The sequence below is a fragment of the Amblyraja radiata genome, chromosome 1, assembly GCF_010909765.2.
Source record: "Amblyraja radiata isolate CabotCenter1 chromosome 1, sAmbRad1.1.pri, whole genome shotgun sequence".
NCBI lineage: Eukaryota > Metazoa > Chordata > Chondrichthyes > Rajiformes > Rajidae > Amblyraja > Amblyraja radiata.
The window spans coordinates 140092542-140105045 of record NC_045956.1 but is presented as its reverse complement, the minus strand read 5'-3'; the positions used below and the strand labels follow the sequence as shown (position 1 = coordinate 140105045).

Here is a 12504-nt window from a genome sequence, read left to right as displayed (position 1 = left end):
AGGTCCACTTTCTCCTTTCATTAACAGGTCATACAGCACCAAAACAAGTCCTTAACTCTATCGCATACACACTGCCCTCTAGTTTACACAAATCTAACATCCATTATCATACTGTGATATAACATTCTCTGTACTGGCCTTGATCTTAAAAAGTTATATTGCTGAGATGCTAGCTCAATATGTTCTGTTTTACCATGAGTGTAGAGGGGTATTCACAATGTTAAACCTGGAACTTTCTTGGTTTTCATAAGAATAAAGACATGCAAAGAAAGATGAAAATCATACTTAAAGAAAACCACTTATCAGAGAATGTGTGCTGAATTGGAAGCTAACAGCTTAGCAGCTTTCCAATTGCGTTTCACAATGGATTGTACCAGAAAGGATTGACAAAATGCAGCTGTAATTATAAAGGAAAATATAAATAATTGTATATGGCCGTTCAATAAGATCACAACTTATTGGAATCTTGGATTCTCATCTATTTTCCGGCCTGTTCCTGATGGCAATAGACAATAGGTGCAGGAGTAGGCCATTTGGCCCTTCGAGCCAGCACCGCCATTCAATGTGATCATGGCTGATCATCCCCAATCAGTACCCCGTTCCTGCCTTCTCCCCATATCCCCTGACTCCGCTATCTTTAAGAGCCCTATCCAGCTCTCTCTTGAAGGCATCCAGAGAACCTGCCTCCACCGTCCTCTGAGGCAGAGAATTCCACACACTCACCACTCTCTGTGAGAAAAAGTGTTTCCTCGTCTCCGTTCTAAATGGCTTACCCCTTATTCTTAAAATGTGGCCCCTGGTTCTGGATTCCCCCAACATCGGGAACATGTTTCCTGCTTCTAGCGTGTCCAAACCCTTAACAATCTCCTACAGAGAAATTATCTATCTATCTTGGGATTCAATTATTCAGCCTCCATAGTTTTGTGAGGCAGATAATGCAAAGATTCATGTGTGTCTGAAGAAAGAAACTCCTCCTCTAAATTTTCAAATAATAATTCCTTACGTTGAAACTATGCCATCCAGTTCTAGGTTTCCTGACGTGGTGAAATATCCGCCCAGTGCTGTGAATCCATTTTCAAAATAGTAATGATTTAATTGCAGAACAGGTAATGATCTGATGGACAACCAATGATTTGATGCTTAGCCATTGCCTTGCATCAATTAAGAGGGATTAGTTTAGTTTAGAGATACAGTGCGGAAACTGGCCATTCGGCCCACCGAGTCCACACCAATCAGTGATCCCCACACGTTAACACTACCCTACACCCACTAGGGACAAGTTTACATTTATACCAAGCCAATTAACCTACAAACCTGTACGTCATTGGAGTGTGGGAGGAAGCTGAAGATCTCGGAGAAAACCCACGCAGGTCACGGGGAGAACGTACAAACTCCGTACAGACAGCACCCATAGTCTAGATCGAACCCGGGTCTCTGGTGCTGTAAGGCAGCTACTCTACCACCGCCCCACCGTGCCGTCCAGGTTATGGAGAAATATTTGCAAATTTGGTTGACGTCAAAAAGTCATTACTATTCTATGTCTGTAACACGTTGATGTGCAAGTTCTAGTCCTAACCAACAGGTCCACCTTAATCCCAAAGGCTAGGGCTTGCACTAACCGTCTTCTCCATGTTCCAAGCTACAATACTGCACTTCACCTTCTAAAGCTTCATGTCAGCATGGAGTTATCCTATTTAGCTGAAGACCCAAACCCTCATACACTGGATCAGTATAGATTTGAACAGATTTTGTTTAAACTTTTGTCTCCACTCCAGAACCAAGAGTTAAATAATCAGTTTAGAGTACAAACCTAAATCATCAGGTTACAATACTGATTTAGAAGTCATTGTTGACACCAGTGGCGGACCTACATTTTTGGGGCCCTGAAGCTTGAACTGTTGTGGGGGCCCCTTCGCAACCAGCAACGAGACCTGGGTAACCACTGGTATCTTCTTCAATGGGGTTGTTCCACGACAGGCTGACTAGGCCCCCAGCGGGGTCCAGGGACAGTGCCCCGGTGGGGGTTCAGGGGGCAACGTCCCTGAAGCTCCTGCATTTTCAATAAATTGAAGGTGATTCTCAAGCTTTCTGCTGGTAGTTTACATAATAGAAGCTTAGAATTTTTCTAACACATAAGCAGTAAAATAACCCCCAAAAGATATATATTTCATGAAATAGACAATAGACATTTCTACAATCATCCATCAAGTCAAGTCAAGTTTTATTTGTCACTTGCACATAAAGTGCAAGTGAATTGAATTTGCCAGCAGTGGTACAATAAATAAAGGATACAAAAACACAATAAAACTTTACACAAACATCCACCACAGCATTCATCACAGTGGTGGAAGGCACAAAATTTGGCCAGTCCTTCTCCATTTCCCCCGTGGTCGGGACATCACCCTTCCGCAGTCGCCGCTGCGGGCTTCTAGATGTTCAGACAAGGTAAGTCCAGATAAGTCCAGAATCGGCTCTTCCCCACCGGAGACGGCGGCTTCAAGTTGGTGTAGGCTGCAGGCCGGCGGTGGAAGATCTAAAGTCCCCGCCGCGCCGCAGCCAGAAGCACCGCAGACCGCAGAGCCGCCTACAGAGCTCCTCTCCAGCGGTACCCAGCGAGGGACCCCGCTCAGGATGGTAAGTCCACGCCGCGCCAGCGGTAGAAGTTGACCGCGGGCCAGCGGTCGGAGCTCTTCTCCTCCCGGGTCCCCAACGAGGGATCCCAGGCCCAGGACTGCGGCTTCAGGTTGCCGCGGGCCAGCGAACGGAGCGCTCCCCTCCGGCGACCCCCGGTGAGGGCTCGCCCTCTCCGTGACGAAAGAGTCTTCACTGCGCCCGCTGCTGAAGCCCCGCGCGGATCTCCGAGAAAGGCCGCACCGATCCTTGCTGTTCAGCCACGAGGAGGCGACATGGAAAAAGTCGCCTCTCCGGCCTCTCCGTGGAGGAGGCAACCGAAGCGGTTTCCCCCTCACCCCCCCCCCACACACCACCCTCCCACACAAGACACAGAGAAACATTAAAAACACACATTAAGACACACTAAAAAAACAAAAAAAGTAGAAAAAACTAACACGCTGCTGGCAGGGCTGCCGGCTAGCAGCGTCCCCACCAACCCATTATCCACAATCAGTACCCCATTCCTGCCTACTCCCCATATCCCTTGACTGCTATCTTTAAGAATTCTATCTATCTGTCTCTTGAAAGCCTCCAGAGTATTGACCTCCACTGCCAATCCACTCTTGAAGATAGTGGAGTCAGGGGATATGGGGAGAAGGCAGGAACGGGGTACTGATTATTGATGATCAGCGATGATCACTGTGAATGGCGGTGCTGGCTTGAAGGGCCGAATGGCCTACTCCTGCACCTATTGTCTATTCACAACTCTGTGTGAAAAAGTTTTTCCTCATCTCCCTTCTAAATGGCCCACCCCTTATTCTTAAACTGTGGCCCCTGGTTCTGGACTCTCCCAGCATTGGAACCATGTTTCCTGCCTCTAGCGTGTCCAAACCCTTAATAATCGTATATGTTTCAATAAATGGCCTCACACAGCTAAAGAAATCTTTACAAAAAATGTTACCTGAAATGTCTCTTTGCCTAGCACTAAGATGAGAAAAAACTTTTCACCCAGAGTTGTGAATTTGTGGAATTTTCTGCCACAGAAGGCAGTGGTCTCGTCTCCTTCAGCAGCACCTTGATCTCCCTTCCTGAGCTCAGACACCCACTTCTCCTCACCTCACCTACGCTCACTTCCCCTCACCTACACACCTACACCTCGACTAATCCCCTCGCCTCACTAAACCCCTCGCCTCGACGATACTTCACTACCAAACTTCTCCTCACACCTAAACCTCGCCTCAACCAAACTGAACCTCACTAAACCTCGCCCCTCAAATAAACCTCACACCTTATCCCCGCCTCAACTTAACTAAACCTCACACCTAATCCGCGCCTCGACTAATCGCTGCCTCGCTCCCGCTATTTATAGCCCCATCCCCGGCCGTTGGAGGAGCCTCACGTGAGCGGAACAGCTCCGACCAGGGGGGCGGGGCGGGGTGGGGCTCAGGCGCATTGCCCAAGAGAGCCGGTGGGAAGGGAGGGGAGAGACGCACATGCACTGAAGTTGACATCGAGCCCAAGCACCGCCCCCCCCGCCCGCAGGATTTGAATCGGAAGAATATAGAAACATAGAAAATAGGTGCAGGAGTAGGCCATTTGGCCCTTCGAGCCTGCACCGCCATATGCTTCTGGGTCCATCCGGGATTAGGGGCCCTGAATCTTAAGCTTTATTAGTTTCACAGTAGATCCGCCCCTGGTTGACACATTCACTAGATGGGGAATGTATATGGGGAGGTGTCTTCAACTTAATATCTATCCCCTGGCAACCAAGATCTAGAGAATCCACCTCGATGAATGTAAGCAGATGATAAAGTTCAGCACTGCTTTCAGTGCCCTGGTGCAGATTAAGGCCAGCACAGGAAAATTACTAAAACACATGGAACCCACAACCGAGCTTGTGATACATCAAGAAACCTGGTCCTCGCCCTCCTTTAGTTTTATAGATTTAGTGCACCTTTCAACTTTTTGAATTGTTTTATCCATTTATGCTATTTCTGGTTAATTGGTTAGCTTTCCATAACTCATATTTTTTTAAATAACAATATATGTATGGAGGCTTGAACGAAGATTTAGAAAACTGTAGACACAATAAACTGTAGATATTGTCATCTTGCAAAGAACACTCAGCAGGTCAGGAGCATCTCTGGAGGACATGAATAGGTGACGTTTTGTGTTGAGAGCTTCTTCTGTAGTAAACTGTTATTTAAACCTGTTTCTATATTAATCCGGGCAAGTTTGCCAACAAATATGATCTTGATAATAGTGATAAAATCAATATGAATGTTTTTCATGTACATTACAGGCCACTGACAAAACTTTTGTGGACAAATTAAACAATGCTTTCAAAGGAAATCCACATTTTAAAATAGGCAGAAGTCACAACCTGGTATTCACTATTGTACACTATGCAGGAAAGGTAAGAGTGTGTTACTTTTATTTATATGAAGAGACAGTAGTGAAAATGTCTGGTGTTTTATATATATATATATACCAGTAAATAACTGGTATTTTGCTATGATCCAAAGATAAAGCATGTGTTATTATTCTATCATTTTCTTTTACTCTTTAAGCCCTGATCTTGAAATTGCTACCCCCGATAAAATCTATTGTTAAAATTACACCAGAGTTTGTTGAATATTTCAAAGCTTCTTCCTTCTCCTATTTATTTACCACTATTTGGTCTGGAAGGATTTGATTGTAAGATTCCAGGAATGTACTCTTGATGTGGCCTAACTAGATCATTATAAATAAGGGTCCAAATCCTGATCTGAGCTTTTTAAGTTTAAAGTGAATTATTTAATGTTTATCTGCTTTGAAATCTATTCAGCGCAGTTTTGCTCATTTAGTTTATAATTATAATACATGCATGTTTTGGCATTGTTGGCATTGTAATTTACTCTGCACTGTTGGCATTATTATCTACTGGATCTCGTGTTATTAACGGCCATGCATTTGCATCTCTCTATACCATATTTCAGTAATTGATAAATATTGTGAATTGTTAACACCCCAGACTAGAGCCCCATGTGACATGCCTGCTCATTTTCTTTTACACTTTCTCCTGTGTTCAGACATTTTTCCAAGCAGAATGATTACCTGCATTCTTTGGCATAAGCTTCTCCTTTAGATCATGGTATTGCAGGCCTCCCATCTGATTTTTTAAAAACCTACCACCCTGTATTTCCTATCTTAAAAAACATTTTGGATCCAGTTGGCTAGCTCATTCTGGATCCCATGCAATCTAACGTACCACACCAGCCTAGAATGTGGCACATTGTCCAAGATGTTGGTAAAGTCTGTATAGACCTTGATAAAGTAAATGTAAACAATATCTGCTACGTTGCCCATATCTCAGAATCCCCCCCCCCCGCCAGTAATCTACTCGCCATTGATGTAAGGCTCACTGATCTGCAGTTCCCAGGCTTTACCTTGCAGCCTATCTTGAATAGAAGCACAATATTAGCCACTCTCCAGTCGTCTGGCACCTCACCCATTGCTATTGATGATACATATATCTCTGCCAGTGACCATGCAAGTAATTGCAACTAATTGGCTGTGTCCTGAGAAATATTTATCATGCAGCAATTGCCACGTAACCGATTATTGGGTCATTGTACCTCCAATGGGTGTTCTCTACGCTCAAATTGGGTGCCACATTGTGACTACTTTACCATTGTGACGACTTGAATAATAGTTCACTGGATGTGGTCATAAGATAACAAATAAATGTTTAAGAAGGAACTGCAGATGCTGGAATATCGAAGGTAGACAAAAATGCTGGAGAACCTAAGCGGGTGAGGCAGCATCTATAGAGCGAAGGAAATAGGCAATGTTTCGGGTCGAGACCCTTCTTCAGACTGATGTGAGGGTGGGGAGGGGTGGGGGGGGGGGGGGGCGGGATGAAGAAAGGAAGGCAGAGACAGTGGGCTGAGGGAGAGCTGGGAAGGGAAAGAGAAAGCAGGGACTACCTGAAATTGGAGAAGTCAATGTTCATACTGCTGGGGTGCAGACTGCCCAAGCGAAATATGAGGTGCTGCTCCTCCAATTTATGGTGGGCCTCACTCTGGCCATGGAGGAGGCCCAGGTCAGAAAGGTCAGATTGGGAATGGGAGGGGGAGTTGAAGTGCTGAGCCACTGGGAGATCAGGTTGGTTATTGCAAACCGAGCGGAGGTGTTGGGTGAAGTGATCGCCAAGCCTACGCTTGGTCTCGCCGCTGTAGAGCAGTTGACACCTAGAGCAGCGGATGCAATAGATGAGTTTGGAGGAGGTGCACGTGAACTTCTGCCGCACCTGGAAAGACTGCTTGGGTCCTTGAATGGAGTCAAGGGGGGAGGTAAAGTGACAAGTGTAGCATTTCCTTCAGTTGCAAGGGAAAGTGCCAGGAGAGGGGGTGGTTTGGGTGGGAAGGGAGAAATTGATCAGGGAGTAGCGGAGGGAGCGATCTCTGCAGAAAGCCGACAGGGGAGGAGATGGGAAGATGTGGCCAGTGGTGGGATCCCGTTGGAGGTGGCAAAAATGTCGGAGGATTATTTGTTGTATGTGATGGCTGATTGGGTGGAAGGTGAGGACAAGGGGGACTCTGCCCTTGTTACGAGTGGGGGGGATGGGGACTGAGAGCAGACTTACGAGGTATTGAAGAGACCCTAGTGAGAGCCTCATCTATAGTAGAAGAGGGGAACCCTGAAGAATGAGGACATCTCCGATACCCTGGTGTGGAACACCTCATCCTGGGTGCAGATGCGGCGTAGACGGATGAATTGGGAGTAGGGAATGGAGTCCTTACAGGAAGCAGGGTGGGAAGAAGTGGAGTCCAGATAGCCATGGGAGTCAGTGGGTTTATAGTGGATGTCGGTCAGTAGTCTGTCACCTGTGATGGAGATAGTGAGGTCTAGAAATGGTAGGGGAATGTCGGAAATGGTCCAGGTGTATTTGAGTGCCGGATGGAAGTTAGTGGTGAAATGGATGAAGTCAGTGAGTTGTGTGTGAGTGCAGGAGTTAGCACCAATGCAGTTGTCGATGTAGCTGAGGTAGAGGTCGGGGATAGAGCCACGGTACGCCTCGAACATGGATTGTTCGACATACCCTACAAAGAGGCAGGCATAGCTAGGGCCCATGCACGTGCCCATAGCTACGCCTTGTATTTGGTGAAATGGGGGGAGTCAAACGAAAAGTTGTTAAGGGTAAGGACCAGCTCCGCTAGGCGGAGGAGAGTATCGGTAGACGGGGATTGGTTGGTTCTCTGGTCGAGGAAGAAACGGAGGGCTTTAAGACCCTCCTGGTGGGGGATGGAGGTGTAGAGTGACTGGACATCCATGGTGAAGATGAGGGAATGGGGGCCTGGAAAACGGAAGTCATGGAGTACACGAAGACCGTGTGAGGTGTCTTGGACATAGGTAGGGAGGGATTTAACCAGGGGGGGGGATAGGATGGAGTCGAGGTATGTGGAAGTAAGTTCGGTGGGGCATGAACAGACAGAAACAATGGGTCTGCCAGGACAGTCAGGTTTGTGGATTTTGGGGAGAAGGTAAAATCGGGCCGTGCGGGGTTGGGGAATGATGAGGTTGGAGGCTTGTGGGGGCAGGGAGCCGGAAGTGATGAAGTCAGTGATGGTGCTAGAGATGGTGGCCTGGTGCTCGTCTGTGGGGTCATGGTCCAGGGGTAAGTAGGAGGAGGTGTCTGAGAGTTGGTGCGTGGCCTCAGCTTTGTAGAGATCAGCGCGCCAGACTTTCATGGCACCTCCCTTATCGGCAGGTTTGATCACCCAGTCTGGGTTGTTGCAGATTGAGTGAAGGGCTGTATGTTCAAGGGGGGAGAGGTTAGAGTGAGAAAAGGGAGTGGAGAAGTTGAACCGGTCGATGTCCCGTCGGCAGTTTAAAATAAAAAGATATAAAGCCTCAAGATGGCCATGAGCGGTAGTCCAAGAGGAGGGGGGTCTATTGGAGACGGGAGAAGGGGTCATCACTGGGGGGCGAGGACTCCTTCAAAGTCCTTTTGCTTCAATGGTTTAATTCCAGTAAGAAGGAAGTTCTTTAGATAAGTTGCAGATTCTGCAAACAACGTGTACAAACAATTGCTACATGAATTATAACATTCAAGAAGTTAGCCTAATATCAGCTGGATATGGGCACCCAGAGCTTCAGAATTAAGCTCATATCCTTTGTGTTTGTATCAAAGGCAAAGGATCATAGTCCCACCCTTCCTGTTTAAAGTTCCTTTGGCTTTATCCAGTGGTTAACTTTGTAATGTCGGTTGTCATTAGTTGCTAATCTTCAACTAAAATCGTAATTGCTACGCGAGTCATGGTTTGAATGTTGGGCTTGGCATTTTTACAGTGGTTTATCTACACTTCCTCTTTGCAGTATTGGAACATTAAATGGGTATTGTTTTATCACATGGGAAGGGAAAAATAAATTTTTGTCTGTGTCCGTCAGAGTACAAAGATCAATACGCTCCTGATTCCACACCCTAAAAACATATCATTTGTACAGATATTACACAGCGAGAAGTTATTGAAAGCATTCATCTATTGTTTCTAGGGACAAGTTAGCTTAGGCCCAGATCATGTCATCAAATGCATGTGGGGCTCGTCCAGTAAGATCTTGAAACATAGAAAATAGCTGCAGGAGTAGGCCATTCGCCCTTCGAGCCAGCATCGCCATTCAATATAATCATGGCTGATCATCCAAAATCAGTACCCCGTTGCTGCTTTCCCCCCATATCCTTTGCTTCCATTAGCCCTAAGAGCTAAATCTAACACTCTCTTGAAAACATCCAGTGAATTGGCCTCCACTGCCTTCTGTGACAGAGAATACCGTAGATTCATAACTCTCTGGGTGATAAAGATAAACTGCGATCCTGTAAACTGCGACATTTGGCTCAGCTGTCCACAAATGTGCTGCATTGTCCCCAAAAGTTTAAAAATTGTTGTTCATGCATTTTACTAATTGTAATTCCGTCATGTCGAAACCATTGACTCTTTCTCTATTTTTAAATCTTGTACTGCTAAAATGCAATTAAGCTGCTTCAGTATCAGGAAAATGTTATTTGTGGTTTCAGCAAACAACACCCCAGATAATTAGCTGCAAACAATATCTTGGCTCAAGTTTATTTTTAAAATTACAAGTTTAATTCCGAGAGAGACAAGAGGACAACAGACAATAGGTGCAGGAGTAGGCCATTCGGCCCTTCGAGCCCGCACCACCATTCAATGTAATCATGGCTGATCATCCACAATCAGTACCCCGTTCCTGCCTTCTCCCCATATCCCCTGAAATCATGATGTCATGTTAATTCCATTTTAAATTCATTCATATTTAATTTCTTAATTGAAGATTTCTTGAGCTGCATTACTTTATCTACATTAATGGTTATATAGTATTGAGAGAGGTTCAAAAAGAAGGGTGATTACATGTCAAACAAATTATAATAATTCTAATGGAACGTAGGTCTTTTACCTATTTTTTCCAGTTAAATAATCTGAATTAAAAGAAAGTGGTATCAGTAAAACAATAGTACTAGAGAGGGCGGTGAGACAAAACCAATAAATCCCAAGGATTAATCTATGTCCCATAATTTTGAATGAGATGACAATGAAGATGGTGGATGAATTATCATCTTGCAATTTTTTTTACAAATTCTACTGTTTAAGATGGAGTTTCTACATGTAGATTCATTCCAAATAGACATTGGTAGATTTCTCCATTTTAAGGGGATCAATGGCTTATAGGATAGTGCAAGATAAAGGAGCTGAGGTGGAAGATCAGCCATGATCTTGATGAATGGTAGTACAGGCTTGAAAGGCCAGATGATCTACTTCTAATCCTAATACTTATGATCTGCGAAAACAAAATAAATGATTGGAGCACTTCAGGGTTATCATTGAAAAAAACTTTTCACTTATTCAAAATTATTAATAGTTTATTGTAATATCTACAATGTTTTGTGTTGACCAATAAATGTGCAAATAGTGCAAGCACACATATACCAATAGACAATAGGTGCAGGAGTAGGCCATTCGGCCCTTCGAGCCAGCACCGCCATTCAATGTGATCATGGCTGATCATCCCCAATCAGTACCCCGTTCCTGCTTTCTCCCCATATAACCCTGACTCCACTATTTTTAAGAGCCATATCTAGCTCTCTCGTGAAAGCATCCAGATAACCATTTATTAGTTAGCATGAACTGCCAATGACAGGAAACAAGGACACAGAGAGATAAAAAATAGGCCACTGATGCCAACACAGATGCAGAACAGAAATTGGGGGCTGAAAGTCGTCAGCACCACACACACAGACACACAGACACACACACACACAGACAAACAGACACACAGACACACACACAGACACACACACAGACACTCCCCCCTATGTTCACTCGCATCCCCCCACCTGGTTCATTTGGTCAACACACACACACACACACACACAGCTATGTTCACTCGCATCCCCCCACCTGGTTCATTTGGTCAACACACACACACACACACACAGCTATGTTCACTCGCATCCCCACACCTGGTTCATTTGGTCAACAATCCTAACGGTAAGGGTTAGGCTGTTGTTCTGACACGACAACAGAAATTTCTGATTTATTTCCTGTATGCTGTCTCATTGTTGTTGATCTGGCCTACAACGAATGTATCATCACCAACATGAGGAGGCTATAAATGTATATATGTACAGAAATGAATGGGAAAGGATCATGCAAATTGAGCATCAGGCAGAAAAATGTGAAAATATCCATTTTGGCAGTAAAAATAAAAATGAAGAATATTGACTAAATGGTGAAAGCTAACAGAACACATTTTTTTTATTGCTATGGGAATTCAATGCAGAATTAAGGATGTTATGCTTCAGTTATGAAGGGCAATGGTGAGATCACATCTGGAGTACTGCCTGGCGTTATTTAAGGAAGGAGACAACTACATTGGAAGCAAATTGGCAAAGATTCAATAGACTACTATCTGGAACAAATGCATTATCTTGTGAGGAAAGGTTGGAGGCTGCATTTGGAGTCTTGTGATCAGTTTTTCTCACCCTGCTACAGAAAGGTTGTCATTAAACTGGAACGAGGGCAGAGAAGATTTACAAGTACTTTGCCAGGACTTGAGGGCCTGAGCTATAGGTAGAGATTGGGCAAGCTAAGACTTTATTCCTTGTAGCGCAGGAGATTGATCTTGGAGGTTTATAAAATCATGAGAGAAATTGATAAGGTGATTTTATCTGTGGTCGGAGAATCAAGATCCAGAAGGCATAGTTTTAACATTATTAATAGCTTTGAGTGAGGTAGTAAAATTATGATAGCTTGCATAGATGAATTTAATTTAGGACCTTTTCGCTTTAGAAAGCAGATTATATTTGTCTAACTGGTTGTGCTACCTTAAATCACTTAGTTTAACTTTATGATTGAGATTGATCTCAGTCCGTCTGGCTATTGGCACAAATCCTCCATTGCTTGCTGTACAGACCCTCAGTTGCTCCAAATCTGCTCTAACACCAGTTGCCTGTTCCCCAGCAGTCTCCCACTGATCCTTCAACACCACAAATGACTTGGCATATGGTGGGTTTTTGACTCGGCAGCATAATAAAAGCAATGACTTAGCTGCTTGTTCATTGTAACCAAAGCAGCGCTGCTGAAAATGCAGCAACATTTCAGAGTTGCTGTGGTTTCCAGTAAAATGATTGGTAGCTAGCTATCTGTGTACACAAAAGATTCCTGGTGTTTAGCTGACTTCAGAAGCTGTGTAAACAAACCCAACCCAACTGCCAAAGCTGGGAGAGCTCGAATGCTCACCAGACTAATGTAAATTTAATTATTTCCCACTCAGTAAAGTTTTATGAAATGTTAATAACTTATAAAAGTATTCCCACATTCGTTAATCCATCTT

The 12504-nt window shown here is 44.6% G+C and overlaps 1 protein-coding gene across 1 annotated transcript in view; it reads left to right on the top strand.

Moving 5' to 3' along the window:
* LOC116979772 (myosin-IIIb-like) overlaps positions 1-12504 on the top strand; it is a 170085-nt gene that overhangs the window by 92880 nt on the left and 64701 nt on the right. Inside the window, exon 14 of the mRNA XM_033031548.1 lies at positions 4916-5029. Coding sequence (XP_032887439.1) covers positions 4916-5029 — 114 coding nt within the window. The remainder of the gene's footprint in view (positions 1-4915; positions 5030-12504) is intronic.